The 22,985-nt window shown below is 49.2% G+C and overlaps 1 protein-coding gene across 2 annotated transcripts in view; it reads left to right on the plus strand.

Moving 5' to 3' along the window:
• The window catches only part of LOC138487598 (transient receptor potential cation channel subfamily V member 6-like), a 623,206-nt gene that overhangs the window by 372,185 nt on the left and 228,036 nt on the right, over nt 1–22,985 (plus strand). For both annotated transcript variants that reach the window (XM_069614065.1, XM_069614066.1), the window contains exon 11: nt 21,437–21,602. In XM_069614065.1, the coding sequence (XP_069470166.1) occupies nt 21,437–21,602 (166 nt within the window). The remainder of the gene's footprint in view (nt 1–21,436; nt 21,603–22,985) is intronic.

Below are 22,985 nucleotides of genomic sequence, written 5' to 3' on the forward strand. Positions count from 1 at the left end.
CCTGTGCAGGACAATGGCAGAGATAGCTCCAGTAGGACAGAAGATCCAGCTCAGCAGGCAAGCGTGGAGAGCACGTGAACAGAACTGGCCCTGTGCAGGACCGAGGCAGAGATGGCTCCAGTAGGGCAGAAGATCCAGCTCAGCATGTAAGCGTGGATAGCACGTGAACAGAACTGGCCCTGTGCAGGACCATGGCAGAGATGTCTCCAGGAGGCCAGAAGATCCAGTGCAGCTGGTAGACGTGGAGAGTACGGGAACAGAACTGGCCCTGTGCAGGACCATGGCAAAGGCATCTAAAGACAGCCAGAGATGCAGGCATGGTGGGGTGCTGTGGTGACAATAGATTTCTGCACCAAGGTGGAGAGCCTGGTATTAACAGCCATTAAAACGCTCCAGAAATGGTGCCAGGCTGGAAGGCCTGGCATAAGCAGATGACCTGGGCCAGCAGCAGGATGAGGAGGGCACGTGACGAATGCCCAGTTCCCAAAAATGCAAACCAGAGCACGGGCACGAGACTCCAGTTCCACCAATATGGCCACACCTGGTCTCAGATTCGGGACAATGATTGTGGGTGACACAATCGCCCACCGGGTAACTGAACCTGCTTACCCTCCAAACATTCGGCAAAACAGGGGTTCCTCTAGGTGTACCCTCAGAGACGTGGTCTAGCTTGCAACTGTAAATGGTTATTGATAACGCACTTAATACCCAGAGGTTTCTAAGCGCAGACCCGGGGATCAAACCCGTGTTGCTCCATGTCATCTTGCTTCCAAGGCGAGCACGTTGCGCCTGAGCTATCCTCCCGAGACTTCTGCCAGCCGACCAATCCCATTAGGAAATTCAAAACAGGTCTTTGTGGCCCTCCAATCGGGATGCCCAAAAATCACTTTAGGCCTGCTTCATGATTTCCCCGGACAAAGGAAGCCCCTCAAAACAAAATGGTCAAGAGTAGGATTTAAGAAATCTGTGAGTACCCCACTTTCTACCGCAAAGGTACATTGGGCGACGAATATGTTCCATCGGCTTGCCCCCCTGGTGACTTAAACTTAAAACTAGCGGCAACAACCCTAGCCCTAAAACCAATGTAAAATCTCCCTATAATCACCATATACTCACCCTAGGGCACAAAGGGGTGCGTAAAAAGTACCCCGGGGCATGGAAGCCTTACGGGCAATACAGGACCATATACTCTTACGTAGTGAAAAAGAATTAAGTGGCCGAGGACTTGAGCAAAAGCCCCTCCGACCATCAGAATCAAGGAGAAAAATACCAAAAGAGTAAGGGTCCCATAAAATGAGACTGCACAAACCCCAAGAATGGAATTCTGCCCTATCAACTGCACAAGAGAAGGTGAGGCAACTGTCCATGGGGGGTTGATTGTGGGCCATCACGTGGTACCATTCAAAATGGGGTGGCGGTGAGTGGCAGTCCTGCAGTATTCTCTTCTGCTGAGTCTGCTTTCCCTTCCCACACTTTGGAGGCGGAGCTCTTTCCTCACTACTCTACAACTACCCCAACAGTCCGCAGAGCGGACGCGGAGTGGCGGCAAGCGGCAGTCCTGCAGTATTCTCTTCTGCTGAGTCTGCTTTCCCTTCCCACATTTTGGAGGTGGAGCTCTTTCCTCACTACTCTACAACTACCCCAACAGTCCGCGGAGCGGACGCAGAGTGGTGGCGAGTGGCAGTCCTGCAGTATTCTCTTCTGCTGAGTCTGCTTTCCCTTCCCACACTTTGGAGACGGAGCTCTTTTCTCACTACTCTACAACTACCCCAACAGTCCACAGAGCGGACGCGGAGTGGCAGCGAGTGGCAGTCCTGCAGTATTCTCTTCTGCTGAGTCTGCTTTCCCTTCCCACACTTTGGAGGCGGAGCTCTTTCCTCACTACTCTACAACTACCCCAACAGTCCGCGGAGCGGAGGCGAGTGGCAGTCCTGCAGTCATGGCTGGCGAGGCTGCGAGGACTGCTGCCCCCCTAACTCCCCGACAGGTGATGTAGAAGCAAATTGCATGATGTGTAGCTCGCGCCCCCTTTCTATCTTGGAAGAGCTGACGGCTACGAAACTTACTCAAGACCACTTCTTCCCTACAGTCCGCAGCCCAACAGGAAAAAGAAGCAAACCAGTAACAAAAACACTAAATTACAAACAAATGCAAAAGAAACCAGCTGATTCTCTGACTCCCTTATCAGCCCCGACAGAAGAAGACCAACGTGTAAAGACCCACTTGGAATTGCACCACCCACTGGGGTCGACACCACCGGCCACGGAGGACCTATATCTGGAAGTTCCACCGACCGCGAGCTCCGCAGACCCTGTGAACACTGTCCCACCGACCCGCTCACCTGTCGGTCCCGGAGGGGATGACAGGTCCGCGTTGCCCTTGGGAGAGGATCCAGGCCGGCGACAAGGAGAGACGGCGCTTAGTAATATCGACGAACGGCGAGTCCTCAAAGTGGGCATTGGCTTTGGCGGCGAGGGCCAAAGTTTGCCGAACACGAGCGATCCAGCAGTGACTGAGACTCAAGTGGCCGTACCCTGCAGCCGCGTCGCAGTTAAAGCCATCATACACTGCGACGCCGATGCGGGAGAAGTAAACCTTGCCCTGGAAAGGCGTAACAACTTGGTACCTGCTCCGAGGGCCTCTCTTGACCATCTTCCTCCAGAAGGTATGCCCGATTACAGTCTCCCCGGCGTGCACGAAAGCCCACAAATAACGTTAGACAAGCCGAGCACTACATCACACCGGCCACGACAAACCAAAGAAAACGCCCAAGATATTTGCCGGCAGTTCCCAAAACGGCGAAAAATAAACGACCTGAGCGGGAAAAGAAAGAAAACAAGGGCTGCCTCTACACACGTGCTTCGTCACAAAAAAGAACCGCAACGGAATCACTGCCTATTTGAATAAGACTGGGAAGGCAATTCAAACTGCCTCCAACCAAAACCTGCTTACAAGCTTTTTCAACTCTAAAAACATCCAACGCTCACTGTACACAGCAGAGCTCACTGACATTGAAATATTGGAGGCGCTCGAGGTCAGTCAGCCTACGTTAAAACAGAGGAGGATTGATTACCAGTCATTCTGCCCCCAAACGTTGGCGACTCTGGCCGCCTCCAAACTACACCAAATGCACAAAGAGGTCCCACTTACTAACACTTTAGAGCAGACTTCAACCCCGCTCAAACAGAAACCACAGGTTCTGAAGGGGGACAGATCGGCGCCCCTTATAGACCTTAGCGAACTATTAGCGGCACCGCCCGGGACTAACTCTACCACAAACGACGACATTGACCATGGAGATTCCCAAAAAAACATTCTAAATGGAAATACTACGGATTCCACTTCTGCAACCACCAAAGGACAAGTTCTCGTCCCACCTAGCTTTCCTCAAATTTTTCCGGCAGACAAATCATCAAAAGCATCGGTTGGACTAAATTTCATGGCTACTGACTCCCAGAATCCTGACCTACAACCTGTAACGTCCGAAACCCAAGTACCAACAAACCCTTGAGAGGAGGGACCTCAACCGGATCCTGAACTTCCCCGGTTATCCTCAAGACGACTGGCTGACCAGGACAAGAACGTCGCAGCTTCAATGACGGGTCCGGCCAGACCCACCACGCCAGACCTCACCATTGCCTCAGAAAAAGAAAACCCTAGAAACACTGGAAACGGTTTTGGAAGTTCAAAGTCGACTCCAGCTTTACCTTCTGTACGGGGTCCGCCTCGAAGATATTCTCTGGACCAACCGTCTACGAGACATCACCAAAAATCTTCAACGGCACTTCCATCTATTTCGCCACAAAAAAGTCCAAGAGGCCAAGCAAATTCTCCTACAAAAATCCCACCAGAGAAAAAACTTGATATCTTCTCCATCATGTCAGCAATATCAATAGGTCTTACTCCATTTACAAAACTTTACGAATCTTTGAACGAGACCCTAAAAGACCACACTTCAATCCAGGCGATGATGTACACTAAGCTCATCTTCTTAGAGGGCTATGTGATGGCCCACGAAGAAAGCATGAAACAGACTAAAGAACAAAAACGTTATTCTGCACCAACCCAAGATCACCTTAGAGATTCAAATTCATCAATCGCAGACTTGAGGCACCTCAAAACCTTTAGAGAGATGGGGGAACAAACCTCTCCGTTCATAGATTTGACTGCGCAAACCGCTTACAAACATTCTCAAACCCAAACCGACACAATTCAAACGAAAACGAAAACTGCAACTCGTGTCGATGTAGGGAGAAAAGATGTGGTGTTGGTAGTAGATGACATCATCCTCTCGGACTCAGGAAATACTCCTGCAGGCCAAAGTGCCGACCAACCCTTCCTGATCTTTAAGAAAAACAAAACAGAAAAGGACCAAAGCAAAAAGAGTGAATCACAAACTCCGAAGCTGATGAAGCAACAGGAAACTCGGTCCAAACCTAGAACGAAAGTGAGCAAAGACAAGTCCACACCAGTAAGGAAGAATATTAGTCCTCCATTGACTCAGATCGCTCCAACCACACAAAGTACCAATACGCAATCTTAGAAAATGACTGAAGACGCCATGGACCGGGATCCCTTGATGAACATCAGTCAACATCTTGATGAATGTGCTCAAATAGACCTCATGGACGAAATAGCCGAAACTCAAAGAAGAACGGTAACATTTGTGGGTCACTCTCAAAGTTCAGCCGACATATCAGAAGACGAAAACACAAACCAAACTTCACCCTTCCTTACTCTAGAAGAACGCTGCAACAAATTAAATCAAAACCTGATGAAACTTCAAACGAATGCTAGTAACTACTCGCCTATAAACCAGAGCAAGATCCAACATCCAACAGCTCCTCCTCTTCAAACGGCGAACGACTCTAGACAAAGTTCTACCTCACACAAAAACTGTACCGGGACGCACGCCACTCAAAAAGAGGATCAGTTGCATGAGAAAGTAACCTCCAAGGCAAAATCTGATATAGGCTACCAAAAACCAGGGACCAACACACCCCACTATCGATCCAGAAAAAGAAAAATACAGCAAGACCTCTAACTCCCTGCAGAAACAGCGGTGGGTTCTAAAACTAGAACAAATCCAGGGAAACCATGATGACGTGATTCAAAACCGAAGTTCAGTACTAATCCTATTCAATCACGTGGTAAAGTTGAGGAAAATAAAAACAGACGACCTAAAGATCGTCGATCCGAGTCATAGGAAAGGAAGGGTGCAAACATATCTTCACGTTACATCAGCAACGGTCAAAGACTTATTAAGATGCGAAACTAGAGAATTACTGAGGCTGGGCTATGATCTTACTGAGTCAAAAAACCACAGTGAACACCCAAGCAACAACACTCACACTTCAAGGGGAAACGAAAACCAACAAAGTACTCAGCAAGTAAACCAACCTCTCAAAGGACTCGCCAAAGAAACAGCCAGAGCTACACAGTAACAGAAACCCAGAGCAAAAAAATTATACTACAGTGTATGCCCCTGTTCCTCCCAACTGTGGAAAATCATCCCTGAGGGGGCAAGATAAACTAAATCCAAGGTTCGGTGAAAAGGGTAAAAAAACTGATACAAATACCCGTCCCACCAACATCAGCAACTTATCTCCGCAGATTCTGATTAAAACTTTTAGCCAATCGGTTCAATCCATGCCAACGAATGAAGGCGCAAAGCAGCCCAAGCCGACCATTACGGGCCTATGGTCCTGGCTTCCCAAAGCCCTCATACCAAGGAAATCTAAATAGCGACTCAAGAACCCCCGACCATAACCACAAAGAACAGCAACAACTAGACATCGTCAGACACACAATTCGTCTTTGTTCTTGGAACACCAGAGGCTTTCTACATTTGACCTCCCCGGGCGAAATTCACCTTGGGGAGTATGACATACTTTGTTTACAAGAAACGTGGCTAACTAAACCTCCAACTTAAAATGGCTATGAACTCTCCCTGGCGCCGGCCCTAAAAAGTACAAAAGGCCGTCCATCGTCTGGCCTCTTGACAGCTATCCGCATCGGCCACGGCTTAAAAATTGAAAGAGTTTTAACGGCAAACCAGCATCTTCTAGCGGTGCTTCTACAATGGACCCACCAGAGTGACCTTGACAAGAAAGAACAAAGCACGCCCCTAGCCATCCTAAACACATATTGGAATCCAGCGAAAATAGAAGCCCCAGCTTTCCTCAGAGAAATGGAAATGGAAATTGACGAGATCTTAACAACACACTCAGTGACGCATATTCTAATCTGTGGCGATTTAAACGCCACATGTTCAGAGCTAAAGCCCAAAAAACCTTTGACCCTGGCGGACCACAGAGGTAAGCAGTGGCAAGATCTTATGAAATCTAGACACTTCCAAAGCCTGGACGTGGTTTTTCCTGATCAGTCACGTCCAACGACTTGGTCAAACGGAGTCTCTCAGTCATCAATTGACCACATATTTGTCTCACGATCGCTTTTGGATCTAATCTCGTCTTTTGAGGTGAAACAGACCATGGCCAGTGACCACAACCCTCTAATTGCATCGTGGCAAAGTATCAACGATCCACTGACCACGTTGATCTATCAGCCTGAGCTAAACTCGCAAGGAAACAGACTACGCCTCTCTGCGAAAGACATCAAAGACTTATCGAACAAGTACAACAGGGCCAAATCAAGTGAACTGGAGTTCGTGACTGATTATGGCCCTCTGTTAACAATATACAAGAAACCTGGCCAAACGAGATCCCTTTCAACATCTGTGAAACACTCGTACGACACATTACTAGTGGAAAAACTACGTTTATACCGCAAAGCCATTAGAGCCTCAACCAAGCTCGACACAAATCAAGCGAAAGGTGCCAAAGCGAAAGCAAAATCCATCTACCACTCATGGTTAAAATCCCATCGAAGAAGTCAATACCAACAGGACTCCGAAGCAATATTGAGATCGATCTGTATAAAAAACTTGAAAGAATTTTGGTCATTGTTAAACTCCAAGCAAACCTCTAGGAGCTCAAACACCCAAAATGTGATTGGCGAAGAAACCTGGAAAAAGTATATAAAGGATACGTTTAGACTACCTGGGGACTAGAACCTCGCTAAACTAGAGAGCCAAGATCCTCCGCGGGTTAAACTCAATGACCAGGAAGAAATCCTCGATCTAATAAGCAAGCTGAAAAATTCAAGAGCACCAGGACCCGAAGGTATCACAAACATCGACCTAAAGTCGCACTCGGAAGCCTGGTCGACCTTTATCAGCCAAGTTTTTCTAAGATGCTCAAAATCAAAATCAATACCTGCTTCCTGGACAACAGCTACGATCGTGCCAATATACAAGAAGGGCAATATCAACGACCCAGCCAATTACTGACCTATAGCACTGCTTGACCCTATAGGAAAGTTATTTGGAACCCTGCTATTGAAAAGGTTCCAAAACTGGGCTCGGGAAGCTCTGTGCAATGATCCATTACAATCTGGATAAAAAAAACCTGGGAACTGTAGCCAACATCTTTTTAATAAGCATCCTAAAAACTAAAGTGCTCGTAGGAGGACCGCGGCTACACCTGGCCTTCATTGACTTCACCCAAGCATTCGACAGAGTCGACAGGACCCTCCTATGGAGTAAATTGAAAAACTGGACCTGCCCAGAAGCCATACTAAACCCCATCAAACTGCTCCACACGAACACATCAGTACGAGTTAGACTGAATTGTCAAGGATCACTATCCAACTCTACCATGATACAAAGGGGAGTTAAGCAGGGGTGTCCTCTGGCCCTCGCCCTCTTTTTGGCTTATCTTGGCGATTTCCAAACATCAGAAATGTCTGTGAGATCGTTCCCTCCACGGGTGGGGAAACACACAATCAGCAGATTACTTTACGCAGACGATCTCATCCTGATTGATCAAACACCCATTGGATTACAACGCCAACTTGAAAACCTACACGAATACGTAACAGCCAACAACCTGGAAGTAAACAAAGGTAAAACAAAAATAATTACCTTGGAGAAAACAACAAAGAAAATTGAAAAACTAAAATGGTTTTTCCATTCGGCAGAGATCGAAACAGTCCCAAACTTCAAGTACCTAGGGATTATACTGGATTATACAAGAAAAGAAACCTCCATGCAAGAGCACCTAAGAACTAAAACCAGGAAACTAGCCACTCAAGGAAAAGCAATCGATCAAAAACTAGGTCGCTTCTCAACAATCCCAGCGATCGACTTCTATAAAATGAAGGTGGTTCCTGCCTTAACCTACGGCACAGAAGCGATGATATTGCTCCTGCGTGAAATCTGGCCCAAACTTGAGGCTTACTACTGGCGAACAGTTCTCGGTCTGCCGGCTTCTACACCAGTAGCTTCTATTCGCAGAGAACTTAGTCTTTTGTCGCTACAAGGAATCCTGAACTGCAATTCCTTAAGACTTTACAGGAAAATCCTACTCCCTGAAAGCCCACTGTTATACAAAATCATCAAAACAGAATTAGCAGTTGAATCAAACAAACTCGTACAAACCTGGAAGTCGTACGTCTCCTTGCTCCTGAAGGATATGGAGTGCGATGAAGACGATTTGATTCAAAATCCGGCAAAAATCTTGAAAAAAACCAAAGAGTTAGACTGGATAACGACACTCGCAAAAGCTTCAGAAAATAAGCTAACGCAACATCTGCCCCCAAATACCAAGAAATTAAAAATACTGCAGGGATACCTCAAACTATTTCCTAACAGAAAAGCAAGAAATTACCTTTTAAGAGCGAGACTAAACCTGCTACCTACAAACGAAATTAAAACCATTAGGGGCCTGTCCAACTCTTCATATTGTAGACTATGTCGCAAGATAAACGAAAAAGAGACAGTTCGCCATCTGCTTCTGGGCTGCCCTGAAACAAAACAACTCAGGATGTCTTACATGCAGCATTTTTCTTCGGACCCCACTTTGGAAAGTGAATCTTGGTGGTGGTCAAGAATGATCAGCAGAGATAAACCAACTTGGTTTATGGCCACATCTCAACTTGTGTAGCAAATCATGGCTAAACTGGACACCTTGGCACCTTCTGAATCGATCTCTGCAGACCGAGATTCCTCGCCGACTCTTCTACTACGCGAGACTCTAGGCGACTCGACATGTTGACCTTCCAGTGCAAGTTCAAATTGGCCTCAAAAGACTGAAAACCCTAGCTGTTCCACTTCTTTTGTTCATCGTTCAAACAAAGTTTGCTTCAAAGGCAAAACGAGAAACGGACTTTGAAAAGTTCTTTGTAAAAATCAATTTCCTTTTTGATTCATACAAATAAATAAATACATTTTTTAAATGGGGTCCTTGGCACGAGGTGTACAGAGCTGTCAAGTAGCATTCAGAGAGCAAGATGGAGTCCAAGGCAGGCATAATGAGGAACCAACAGCGGGGAAGAGGCAGGAACAAGAGGCAGGACCAAGAGGCAGGAGCAAGAGGCAGAAGCAAGAGGCAGGAGCAAGAGGCAGGAGCAAGAGGCAGGAGCAAGAGGCAGGAACAACAGGCAGGAGCAAGAGGCAGGAACAAGAAGCAGAAAGAAGAGGCAAGAGGCAGGACCAAGAGGCAGGAGCAAGAGGCAGGAGCAAGAGGCAGGACCAAGAGGCAGGAGCAAGAGGCAGGACCAAGAGGCAGGAGCAAGAGGCAGGAACAAGAGGGAGGAGCAAGAGGCAGGAGCAGGAGGCAGGACCAAGAGGCAGGAGCAAGAGGCAGGACCAAGAGGCAGGAGCAAGAGGCAGGACCAAGAGGCGGGACCAAGAGGCAGGACCAGGAGGCAAGACCAAGAGGCAGGACCAAGAGGCAGGAACAAGAGGCAGGGCCAAGAGGCAGGAGCGGTAGGCAGGAGCAGGAGGCAGGATCAGGAGGCAGGACCAAGAGGCAGGAGCGGGAGGCAAGACCAAGAGGCAGGAGCAAGAGGCAGGAGCAGGAGGCAGGACCAAGAGGCAGGACCAAGAGGCAGGAGCAAGAGGCAGGAGCAAGGGGCAGGGGCAGGAGGCAAGACCAAGAGGCAGGAGCAAGAGGCAGGAGCAAGAGGCAGGAACAAGAGGCAGGAACAAGAGGCAGAAAGAAGAGGCAGGAGGCAGGAACAAGAGGCAGGAGCAAGAGGCAGGAGCAAGAGGCAGGGGCAAGAGGCAGGAACAAGATGCAGAAAGAAGAGGCAGGAGGCAGGACCAAGAGGCAGGAGCAAGAGGCAGGAGCAAGAGGCAGGAGCAAGAGGCAGGAACAAGAGGCAGAAAGAAGAGGCAGGAGGCAGGACCAAGAGGCAGGAGCAAGAGGCAGGAGCAAGAGGCAGGAACAAGAGGCAGGACCAAAAGGCAGGGCCAAGAGGCAGGAGCAAGAGGCAGGAGCACGAGGCAGGACCAAGAGGCAGGAGCAAGAGGCAGGAACAAGAGGCAGGGCCAAGAGACAGGGCCAAGAGACAGGAGGAAGAGGCAGGAGCAAGCGGCACGAGCAAGAGGCAGGAGCAGGAGGCAGGACCAAGAGGCAGGAGCAGGAGGCAGGACCAAGAGGCAGGACCAAGAGGCAGGAACAAGAGGCAGGAGCAAGAGGCAGGAACAAGAGGCAGGAGCAAGAGGCAGGGGCAGGAGGCAAGACCAAGAGGCAGGAGCAAGAGGCAGGAACAAGAGGCAGGAACAAGAGGCAGGACCAAGAGAGAGGAGCAAGAGGCAGGACCAAGAGGCAGGACCAAGAGGCAGGAGCAGGAGGCAAGACCAAGAGGCAGGAGCAGGAGGCAAGACCAAGAGGCAGGACGAAGAGGCAGGAACAAGAGGCAGGACCAAGAGGCAGGAGCAGTAGGCAGGAGCAGGAGGCAGGACCAAGAGGCAGGACCAAGAGGCAGGAGCGGGAGGCAAGACCAAGAGGCAGGAGCGGGAGGCAAGACCAAGAGGCAGGAGCAAGAGGCAGGAGCAGGAGGCAGGAACAAGAGGCAGGAGCAAGAGGCAGGGGCAGGAGGCAAGACCAAGAGGCAGGAACAAGAGGCAGGAACAAGAGGCAGGAGCAGGAGGCAAGACCAAGAGGCAGGTGTCATGATGCCTACCTCTAAGGAGCCAGGCCGGGCCCAGCAACCCCAGAGGCAGACATCATTTTCCCCAGGGAAGTCTCAGCGGGCCCAAGTCGGGACCCTTTGGACTCAGTGCTGGCGCCTTAGGCGCCAGGCTCATAGCGGACCCCAGTCCTGGCGCCTTAGGCGCCAGGCTCATAGAAGAGGATATGTGTTTAAGTGCTTGGGTGAACACTTACCTGATGCAGACCTTGCTGCTTCATCCAGGTCCTCTTGAGGCCTGAATGGAACTACTTAACCTGTAGGACTACTTCACCACCCGGGTGTGGTCGGGGAAGGATACATACCTGATTGGTGGAAGGATACATACCAGGAACATCTTCCAAGGCTATTTAAACCCCACCCGAACAGCCACACATGCTTCGCGTTGTTCTGCACCTAGCAGCTGGACGCTCACCGTGTCAGCTCCTGCATCCTGACTTCAGCCACGCCTGCCAGCACCCTGGAACACCTGCAAGGGGAGAAAGGAAGAGAATAGGAGAAGAAAAGCCCTTACCTGCTAAATCTGCATCCCGGAGTCATTTCTCCAACGGCCCTGAAAAGGAAGACATCATTTTAAAGGCATTTCGTTTCGATCGCTGCAGCGCTGCATTTTACTCACCTTTGCAAGGCGCTTCCATCTCCAGCACCGATCTTCCGGATTCAGCTACGCCCCGGCGCCTAGAGGAAAAAAGACAAGAACAAAGGTGAGAGGGAGAAAAGGAATAAGGAAAGCTCAGTTTCCTTTTAAGTCTTACCTGTTGGATTATTCCCACTGCATTTCGGGTCCTGCCGCTTCCTGGCATCTCCGGACCCCGGCCCCTATGGGGAAAAAAGACAAAGACATTGAATGAGCGAATGCAAAGACATTACCTGAGCGCTCATCCAGAACTGTTTCACTTCGGGTCGGCGCCATATCTCCGGCACTCCGAACCCCGGCCCCTAAGGGGAAAAAGACATAAGCATTAGCGCTTGCTGCAATTAGACAACGAACATTATTATTAAACTTGAACTTTTGAACAGAACTTTTACAGCGCCTTACCTGAACAGTCAAGCTTACCTGAACTCCCATCAATCCTCAATCCAGTGAAGTAACTGGGTTTCAACGCGCCCCTACATCAGAAGCAGGATGGAGAGCTCATCCTTCCAAACCCTAAGGTGAGGCTTCACGGGGAATCGTGGAGGAGGTATCGTGGAGGGTTGGAAGGGAGTGGGAGGCTTGAGCATTGTTCCACAGTTGGTAATACTCCCTTTTCACGCACAGGAGGGTATCCAACGAGCCAGGGAAGCCAGAATAGAGGGGCCCTTCCTGTCCATCTTCAGAGTTCTGCGCCTTCGACGCTGCGCCTCCGTGGGAACCAGGTGAGCGTTACAGAACGCGAAGCCTTACCACAATTTCCCACCTGGGCGCTATGGAGACTTCCGAGACAGATCAGCTGGCCCATCTTTTAGGGGAATTACGGGCAGAAGTGCACTCAGCCCGCCAGGGGACTAATGCTCTCAGAAGGGAACTAATCCTATCCAAGGAAAGAACTAATGATCTGGCCAAAAGGTTATTGCAGGGCCAGGCAGAGCACACTCCTTTACCTGTTTCCGGAGATATTTCTACAACAATGGGTTCGAATAACCCGGTACAAATCAATCTACCTGGACACATGCCTTTGGCCCCGCTGGAACGTTTTGCGGGGGATCCCAAGAAATATGCCGTTTTTATGAACCAATGCCGTTTACACTTTTTATGCAGGCCCGGGGCCTTCCCCAACGACCAGACCAAAGTAGCCTTTGTACTATCTTACCTCAGTGGCTGTGCTGCCGTTTGGTCTATTCCATTGGTAAATCAGGATGATCCCATTCTCCGGGATTTCCAGGGCTTCCAGGCCAGCATGGAAAGATTGTTCGCTCGACACTCGCAGGGACAGGCCCTTGACAACGAACTGCTATCCTTACGACAAGGTAATCAGGATCTTTTGTCCTATATCGCCACCTTTAATAGACTAGTTGTGGAAACCGGATGGCCTGAAAATAAAAGGATCACATTGTTTCATCGAGGCCTGCGCGGAGAGCTTAAAGATGTTATAGCTCAGATAGTAGATCCACCCCAGGCCTGCGCAGACTACATATACTTAGTGGTTCAACTTGATCACAGACTTCAAAATAGAAAAGCAGATCGGCTCAAGTATGAAACCAGAGTACCTATCAAGACCCACGTTAACTCCAAGAGTACTGACTTTTCCGAACCTATGCAAATTGGCAGTGTTAAAGGACCATTAACGCAGAAGGAACGAGAGAGAAGGCGACAAATGCAACTTTGTCTGTATTGCGGAACTTCCGGTCACTTTCTTCAAAGTTGTCCAGTTAAACCACCCAAGAAGGTGGTTGGAGCCACTGATAACGAGTTATTGACACCTGGTTCGGGAAACGACCTAGCCCGACAAGCGTAGGGGTCCGCTTGCCGAGCTTGAAAACAAACTCTTTGACCTCGCATTTTGTCATGCCAATGGTGCTTGTGAACCCAAAACAGCCTCAGCAGTTGCATGCTATAAAAGCATACATAGACAGTGGAGCTATTGGAAATTACATAGACCGTGAATTGGCTTCCAGGATTAAGCTTCCTCTCCGCCCGAAAGTAACCCAAGATGTAATTACTACAGTTGATGGAACCGAAATAGCCTCAGGGCCTGTAACGCATTCCACAGTTGAAATCACTCTGGTGGGTCAGGACAGACATCGGGAAGCAATCGTGTTTGATGTGATCAAGGCCCCACAATTTCAAGTACTTCTTGGAATCCCTTGGTTAGAAACACATAATCCGAGAATAGACTGGCGAGCAAAGAAGATAACTTTTCCTGATTGTGAACCAACCTGTTACCCAAGGAATCCAGCTATGGGTCTAGCCTCTGTAACTTCCACCCCTGTACAGCTACCATCTGAATACCAAGAATTCGAAGACGTTTTTCAGAAAGAGCAGGCTAACACCTTACCTCCCCATCGATCTTATGATTGCCAAAACGACTTGGTACCCAATGCACAACTACCTTGTAGTAGGATTTATGCTCTTACTGAACCTGAGAACCTGCATTTGCGCCAGTATTTGGATCAATACCTGGCCAATGGTTTCATTCGCCCATCAAAGTCACCAGTCTCTTCCGCTTTGTTCTTCGTACCTAAAAAGGAAGGAGACCTTAGGGCCTGTATTGACTACCGCGCCCTAAATCAGATAACGATTAAGAATCGTTACCCTTTGCCCCTGATACCTGAGCTTATCGACCAAGTAAAAGATGCTCTTGTGTACACCAAGCTAGATCTCCGAGGAGCTTACCACCTGGTACGTATAAAAGAGGGCGACGAGTGGAAGACTGCATTCCGCACCAAATTTGGGCTCTTCGAATATCAAGTAATGCCCTTCGGTTTGTGCAACACACCTGCCGCCTTTCAGTACTTCATGAAATGATGTTCTTCGGGAACTTATCGATGTTTGTGTCATCGTTTATATTGACGACATCCTGGTGTATTCCTCCTCAAAATCTGATCACAGAAACCATGTTAGGGCAGTTCTTGAGAAATTGCGCCAGCACAAATTATTTGCCAAGCTCGAAAAATGCGTTTTTCATACCACAGAAGTGGAGTTTCTCGGATTCATCCTGACACCTCAAGGAATCCGAATGGACTTGCGGAAAGTGGACGCCATTCTCAAATGGCCATCTCCTAGCTCTGTGAAGGGAGTGCAAAGCATGCTTGGCTTTGCCAATTTCTATCGAAGGTTCATCCCGGAATTTTCTCGAACTGTTCAACCCATCACAGCTCTCCTAAAGAAAAATAAACGCTTTGAATGGACTCTTGAGGCTGAACAAGCCTTTCAGGACCTGAAAACCAAATTCACCTCTGCACCTGTATTGAAGCACCCGCGCCCAGATCTCCCTTACATCGTGGAAACCGATGCATCCAGTTCGGCCATGGGAGCTGTCCTGTCGCAAAGAGACCCAGAAACTAACCAGCTACACCCTGTAGCCTTTTGGTCCAGAAAATTCTCTCCACCTGAACTCAATTACGCAATTACCGACAAAGAACTACTGGCTATTAAATAAGCTTTCAAGGCTTGGCGTCACTATCTTCTCGGTGCAAGACACACCATCACCGTAATTACGGACCACAGAAATTTGCAATATTTAAAGACGGCCAAAGCTCAATCTTCGCGACAACTCCGATGGGCTTTATTCTTTGCGGAATTTGATTTTGTAATTACCTATCGCCCTGGCTGCAAGAATGGTAAGGCAGATGCCTTATCCCGGATAGGCATGGAAGAACCCAATTCGAGTTTAGAACCTGTGCCAATCATACCGGAACAAAGAATTCTGGGCTTGACTTCATTGTAAACCATTGAGGACATCCAAGCTCAAGTAAAACAGCTTTTTGACTCTTCTGCCTTACTGGAATGGAGTCAAAAGGGTCCTCACTACACCGTTAAGGATGATTTACCCTACTTCCAAGAGCGGTTATTTCTGCCAAGTAAAGAATTGCAGGAACTTGTCATTACCCGTCATCATGAATCATTAATGGAAGGACACCCCGGTATCGCGAAAACAGAAGAAAAGATCAAACGCCACTTCTGGTGGCCTTCTTAGAGAAAAGACATAAAGTCATTTGTGTTGTCTTGCGGAATCTGTGCCCAAAATAAGAGTCAAAAGAAAAGGCCAGCCGGCTTACTTCAACCTTTGGACATTCCACCAGTACCTTGGCACACCTTGTCAATGGACTTTATAACTGACCTGCCTCCTTGTGGTGGTTACAACACGATCCTCGTAATAGTGGATCTATTCTCCAAAATGGCCCATTTTATCCCTTTAAAAGGATTGCCTTCAGCTTCCACCTTGGCCAAGGAATTTATGGAAAATATAGTGCGGTTACATGGTTTCCTTTCCATATTAGTCTCAGACCGTGGAAGTCAATTTATCTCCCACTTTTGGAAGAAATGTTGCCAACTAGCACAAATAGACGTGCGGTTATCCACCAGCCACCACCCCCAGACCGACGGACAAACCGAGAGAACGAATCAGACTCTCGAGCAATATCTGCGGTGCATGTTACACCAATCCGAGTTGAATTGGAAGGACATCCTTTGGATTGCAGAATATGCATACAACAATTCAGTGCATTCTGGAACCGGACAGACTCCTTTTTATACCCTGTATGGTCACCATCCTCGGACCTCTGACCTAGATCCACCTCTGACCCTGGAGATGCCTGCAGTAAATCACCTACATTCCACAATAACCCAAGCCTTCAAAGAAGCTACAACCCACTTACAGCAAGCCAAGAAAAAGTATAAAGAAAACGCTGATTTGCACCGAAGTAAAACTCCTCCTTACCAAGTAGGAGATCAGGTATGGCTAGCAACTAAACATCTACCCCTCAAGGGTCAGCAAACTTTTAATCCCAGATTCATTGGGCCTTACCCCATCAAAGCTATTATCAACCCAGTGGCCTTTAAACTCGATTTACCATCCAACATGCGGATTCATCCCGTTTTTCACGCATCTCTTCTAAAACCAGTACAACCTGGAACCAGACTGTCTGAGCCCCCAGGCCCTGTCCAAATTGATGGAGAATTAGAATTCGAAGTGAAAGACATTTTAGATTCCAAGATAGTTAAGTCGAAACTCTTCTATCTTGTTGATTGGAAAGGATATGGACCTCAGGAAAGATCTTGGGAACCCAGTAACTATGTTCACGCACCACGATTAATTCAAAGATTCCATCGAAGATTCCCGCACAAACCAAAACCCCCGGAGGAAAAGACCTTGGGAGGGGCCTTGAGGGGGGGTACTGTCATGATGCCTACCTCTAAGGAGCCAAGCCGGGCCCAGCAACCCCAGAGGCAGACATCATTTTCCCCAGGGAAGTCTCAGCGGGCCCAAGTCGGGGCCCTTTGGACTCAGTGCTGGCGCCTTAGGCGCCAGGCTCATAGCGGACCCCAGTCCTGGCGCCTTAGGCGCCAGGCTCATAGAAGAGGATATGTGTTTAAGTGCTTGGGTGCACACTTACCTGATGCAGACCTTGCTGCTTCATCCAGGCCCTCTTGAGGCCTGAATGGGACTACTTAACCTGTAGGACTACTTCACCACCCGGGTGTGGTCGGGGAAGGATACATACCTGATTGGTGGAAGGATACATACCAGGAACTTCTTCCAAGGCTATTTAAACCCCACCCGAACAGCCACACATGCTTCGCGTTGTTCTGCACCTAGCAGCTGGACGCTCACCGTGTCAGCTCCTGCATCCTGACTTCAGCCACGCCTGCCAGCACCCTGGAACACCTGCAAGGGGAGAAAGGAAGAGAATAGGAGAAGAAAAGCCCTTACCTGCTAAATCTGCATCCCGGAGTCATTTCTCCAACGGCCCTGAAAAGGAAGACATCATTTTAAAGGCATTTCGTTTCGATCGCTGCAGCGCTGCATTTTACTCACCTTTGCAAGGCGCTTCCATCTTCAGCGATCTTCCAGATTCAGCTACGCCCCGGCGCCTAGAGGAAAAAAGACAAGAACAAAGGTGAGAGGGAGAAAAGGAATAAGGAAAGCTCAGTTTCCTTTTAAGTCTTACCTGTTGGATTATTCCCACTGCATTTCGGGTCCTGCCGCTTCCTGGCATCTCCGGACCCCGGCCCCTATGGGGAAAAAAGACAAAGACATTGAATGAGCGAATGCAAAGACATTACCTGAGCGCTCATCCAGAACTGTTTCACTTCGGGTCGGCGCCATATCTCCGGCACTCCGAACCCCGGCCCCTAAGGGGAAAAAGACATAAGCATTAGCGCTTGCTGCAATTAGACAACGAACATTATTATTAAGCTTGAACTTTTGAACAGAACTTTTACAGCGCCTTACCTGAACAGTCAAGCTTACCTGAACTCCCATCAATCCTCAATCCAGTGAAGTAACTGGGTTTCAACGCGCCCCTGCATCAGAAGCAGGATGGAGAGCTCATCCTTCCAAACCCTAAGGTGAGGCTTCACGGGGAATCGTGGAGGAGGTATCGTGGAGGGTTGGAAGGGAGTGGGAGGCTTGAGCATTGTTCCACAGTTGGTAATACTCCCTTTTCACGCACAGGAGGGTATCCAACGAGCCAGGGAAGCCAGAATAGAGGGGCCCTTCCTGTCCATCTTCAGAGTTCTGCGCCTTCGACGCTGCGCCTCCGTGGGAACCAGGTGAGCGTTACAGAAGGATCAAGAGGCAGGAACAAGAGGCAGGACCAAGAGGAAGGAACAAGAGGCCGGAGCAAGAGGCAGGACCAAGAGGCAGGACTAGGAGGCAGCAACAAGAGGCAGGAACAAGAGGCAGGACCAAGAGGCCGGAGCAAGAGGCAGGACCAAGAGGCAGGAGTAGGAGGCAGCAGCAAGAGGCAGGAGGCAGGACCAAGAGGCAGGAACAAGAGGCAGGAGCGGGAGGCAAGACCAAGAGGCAGGAGCAAGAGGCAGGAACAAGAGGCAGGAGCAAGAGGCAGGAGCAAGAGGCAGGGGCAGGAGGCAAGACCAAGAGGCAGGAACAAGAGGCAGGAACAAGAGGCAGGAGCAGGAGGCAAGAGCAAGAGGCCGGAGCAAGAGGCAGGACCAAGAGGCAGGAGTAGGAGGCAGGAACAAGAGGCAGGAGGCAGGACCAAGAGGCAGGAACAAGAGGCAGGAGCGGGAGGCAAGACCAAGAGGCAGGCGCAAGAGGCAGGAGCAAGAGGCAGGAGCAAAAGGCAGGAGCAAAGCAACGCAGCTACAGAAGATATGGATGACATTATAATAAAGTAGGAAGAAACGGGAATCAAATTGAAATTCTTTGAGGCATAGATATGGCCATCATTAAAAACAAATCAAATACAAAAAATGTTGTACGTATTCCCAGACCTAACCTGAAGTGGTGGAGCAGGCAGAATGACTCCCTAAAAGCAGGCAAATACTAATTAAAAAACATTGGGAATACAAATATTGCCAACAAAATAGACACCAGGGGCAAATAGGAGCCCGCTCCCCGCTTTCCCCACCCAGATTCAGGGATATCTACAGATGTGTGGCACCAGCAGAGCAGTGCTACAGGAGGGCGCTATACTGCCATTAGTGCCTGCTCTAAAGAGGAACTTTGAGGTAAAAAGGCATCTTTTAATATGGGCTGAAAGTATAGATTGATTACAAAACACCCCGCTGGGAAAGGCAATTACGTTCTACTTCATATAAAATCATTTTACACCCAACTTCAAAAATAGGGTGTAAATGACTCCCACTTCCAAATCTTAACTGGAGCCTGCAGTGCGGCACAGACACCCGGCCAAAGAGTAGTGTGAGCAGCAGCGACAGTCAGCGCAACCGAGAGTGAACGCTATCCAGTCATGTAACCGCTGGAAAAAACATCCAGGGCGACTCAACATTTTTCTTAAGGCACTATCCAACACTTTCCCCAAATATTCTAGGACCGGAGTTTGTTGATATAATTGCACTAGTCCTATAATATGTTGGGAAGGGTATTTAGTACCTTTAAAAAAAGTATTGAGTCACCCTCGATGTTTTTTCTGGCGACTGTATGACATATAAGCTGCCAGGTCACTACCAAGGGAAAGAGATGGTGGGCCTGTTCCTTCACTGCACCGGAGGAGTCTGTTTCTCTGTTTGTTGGCAGTCTCGATGTTTTTTCCAGCGATTATATGACTTATAACCGAGTGAACTCATGCGTACAGTATATTTACAACAGGAAGAACAAATATTAAACTCTGAGATATTGCTTCCAAAATGTACTTTCCATCTACTGACTCAGTTTCTCTCCCCTACCGCCCCCCTTACGTCCATTTCACCCTCCCAACAAATGGAAAAACAGGGCTTCATTACGAGTCTGGCGGTAGCCGTGCCGGTAAAAGGGCAGGCTGCCGCCGGGCTCGTGGGGATTTACCAGCTCCGGACTTGCCAGAATCACTGGGGCATTAAAGCCCCAGTGGTCCGGTAATTCCGGAGCGGCATTCCGTTACTCCCCATTCCCGGGGAGGCAATAGGACTCCAGGGGAATGGGGGCAGTGGAAACACCGGCACGATGCAGTAATGGTGCCGGTATTTCCACGTCCATGTGCGGCCGGTGGCGTTACGCCCGCCAGGTCGGACCTAGCGGGTGTAACACCACACAGCCACATACTCAGAATCAGCCTGTCCGGAAAACGGTGGCGGTACGGTTTTACCGGCACCGTTAAAGCGAGACGAACTAATTTGTAATGAGGCCCACAGACTCCTCCGGTGCAGTGAAGGAACACGCCCACCATCTCTTTCCCTTTGTAGTGACCTGGCAGCTTATATGTCCTATAATCACCGGAAAAAACATCAAGGGGGACTTAATACTTTTTATATAGGCACTAACGTGTCTTCTGCAACAGGGCTTCGGCTTGCTCAGAGCGCCAATAAAATCTAGGCCTTCACCAAAGTCGAATGTCTGTTATAGCCACCTGGGTAGGGCAGACCCGGCTGAGGTTCAGAGAAGAGGACCCGCTCTAATATTCCGGTCAAAGGTCATAGGAAAGGCAGAGACATCTCGGAGAGGCTACTGAGAAGGAAGGACACCATGTCAGGCGCGCTCTCGCGAAGATTCGGGGGTGAAGGGGTATGAACGCCGTCAAAAACCTTTCCCATGCCATCATTTCAGAAGAAAAGGGCCTAAGAAATGACCTTTGCGAGAGTTGAGATGCAAAATGGCCTTTAAAGTTGAAGTCAAATTAACAAAGACAACCAGGAAGACAAAAATCAGCTAATTACAGAAAAGATATGAGCTGGGCTTTCTATCTATTTTAAGCAAAGTTTATGTCCAAGCGCTGAAGTGTCCGCACTGTTGCTCAGAATGAAGACCCCATGGCAGTGCTTAATTTCCTGACTCTTCTAATCCGTTCTATTCTTTGCTGAACTCCCCCTTTCTCTTCTTCTCTTCCTGCCCTTCATGCTTTTCCTTCACCAGAATTAAAATACCTGTTTTTTCTGGGCTTCCCCCCGGCCTACATTGGCTCCTGTAGGATTGAAATGGTGGATGCTCTCGTTCACACGAGGGCAGGGGGCGGCAGCCTTTGGCACTCCATGTGTTTCCGACAACACTCCCACTAGGCCACTAGAGAAAGCCAGGAAAGTCAAAGGTGAAGGATCATGGGAGCTGTAGTCCACCAAATCGGGGGAGCCACCGTTTGCAGACCCCTGCCTTCGGGTCAATTAGTGCTATGGACTCAGAGGGGAAAATGGCACGAAGCCTGTATGGGTAGTCGCCAGGCTTTTAGTTTCTTTCTAAATGCCAGTGGATGGGAGTCAATAGGCTTGTCCGCCCAGTCCTGCCCTTTGGGCAGATAGAACAAGTTAAGCAAGCTGGGGCGCAGTGGGTAACCTGCTGTCTTTGCCCCATTCCTGCAGCACCAGCTTTGCTCTTCTGGTCTTGCTGATCCTGGTACAGCGCGTGAGCAACGCCGACGGTGAGGAGACTGCCATGTGCCTCGCCCTGATCCTGGGCTGGTGTTACACCATGTACTTCTCTCGAGGGTTAAAGATGCTCGGGCCATTCACAATCATGATCCAGAGGGTGAGTACTGTGGCAGCATGAATCCCACAAGGCGCGACCGTGGCTCGAGGACATAGTTCCTGCCGTCTGCTAGACTAGGCTTAAATCCCACAAGGCGCGACCGTGGCTCAAGGACATGGCTCCTGCCTTCTGCTAGACTAGGCATAAATCCCACAAGACGTGAGCGTAGCTCGAGGACATGGCTCCTGCCTTCTGCTAGACTAGGCTTAAATCCCACAAGATGCGAGTGTGGCTAAAAGACATGGCTCCTGCCTTCTGCTAGACTAGACTTAAATCCCACAAAGCATGCATGCGGTTAGAGGACATAGCTACGGCCTTCTGCTAGACTAGACTTAAATCCCACAAGGCGTGAGAGTAGCTCGAGGACATGGCTCCTGCCTTCTGCTAGACTAGGCTTAAATCCCACAAGATGCGAGTGTGGCTAGAGGACATGGCTTCTGCCTTCTGCTAGACTAGACTTAAATCCCACAAAGCGCGCATGCGGCTAGAGGACATAGCTACGGCCTTCTGCTAGACTAGGCTTAAATACCACAAGGTGCGAGCGTGGCTCAAGGACATGGCTCCTGCCTTCTGCTAGACTAGACTAAAATCCCACAGAGCGCGCATGCGGCTAGAGGACATGGCTACGGCCTTCTGCTAGACTAGGCTTAAATCCCACAAGGTGCGAGCGTGGCTCAAGGACATGGCTCCTGCCTTCTGCTAGACTAGACTTAAATCCCACAAAGCGTGAGCGAAGCTCGAGTACATGGCTCTGCTTTCTGCTAGACTAGACTTAAATCCCACAAAGCGCGCATGCGGCTAGAGGACATAGCTACGGCCTTCTGCTAGAGTAGGCTTAAATCCCACAAGGTGCGAGCGTGGCTCAAGGACATGGCTCCTGCCTTCTGCTAGACTAGACTTAAATCCCACAAAGCACGCATGCGGCTAAAGGACATGGCTACGGCCTTCTGCTAGACTAGGCTTAAATCCCACAAGGTGCGAGCGTGGCTCGAGGACATGGCTCCTGCCTTCTACTAGACTACACTTAAATCCCAAAAGTCACGAGTGTGGCTGTAGGACATGCCTCCTGCCTTCAGGTAGACTAGGCTTAAATCCAACAAGGAGCGAGCATGGCTTGAGGACATGTCTCCTCCCTTCTGCTAGACTAGACTTAAATCAAATAAGGCACAAGTGTGACTCGAGGACATGGCTCCTCCATTCTGCTAGACTATGATTAAATCCCCCAAGGCGCGCGTGCAGCTAGAGGACATGGCTCTTACCTTCTGCTAGACTAGACTTAAATCCCACCAAGCACGAGCGTGGCTCAAGGACATAGCTTTTGCCTGCTGCTAGACTAGCCTTCAATCTGACATGGTGTGAGTGTGGCTAGAGGATGTGGCTCCT

The sequence above is a fragment of the Ambystoma mexicanum genome, chromosome 9, assembly GCF_040938575.1.
Source record: "Ambystoma mexicanum isolate Mex_15411 chromosome 9, UKY_AmexF1_1, whole genome shotgun sequence".
NCBI classification, from domain to species: domain Eukaryota; kingdom Metazoa; phylum Chordata; class Amphibia; order Caudata; family Ambystomatidae; genus Ambystoma; species Ambystoma mexicanum.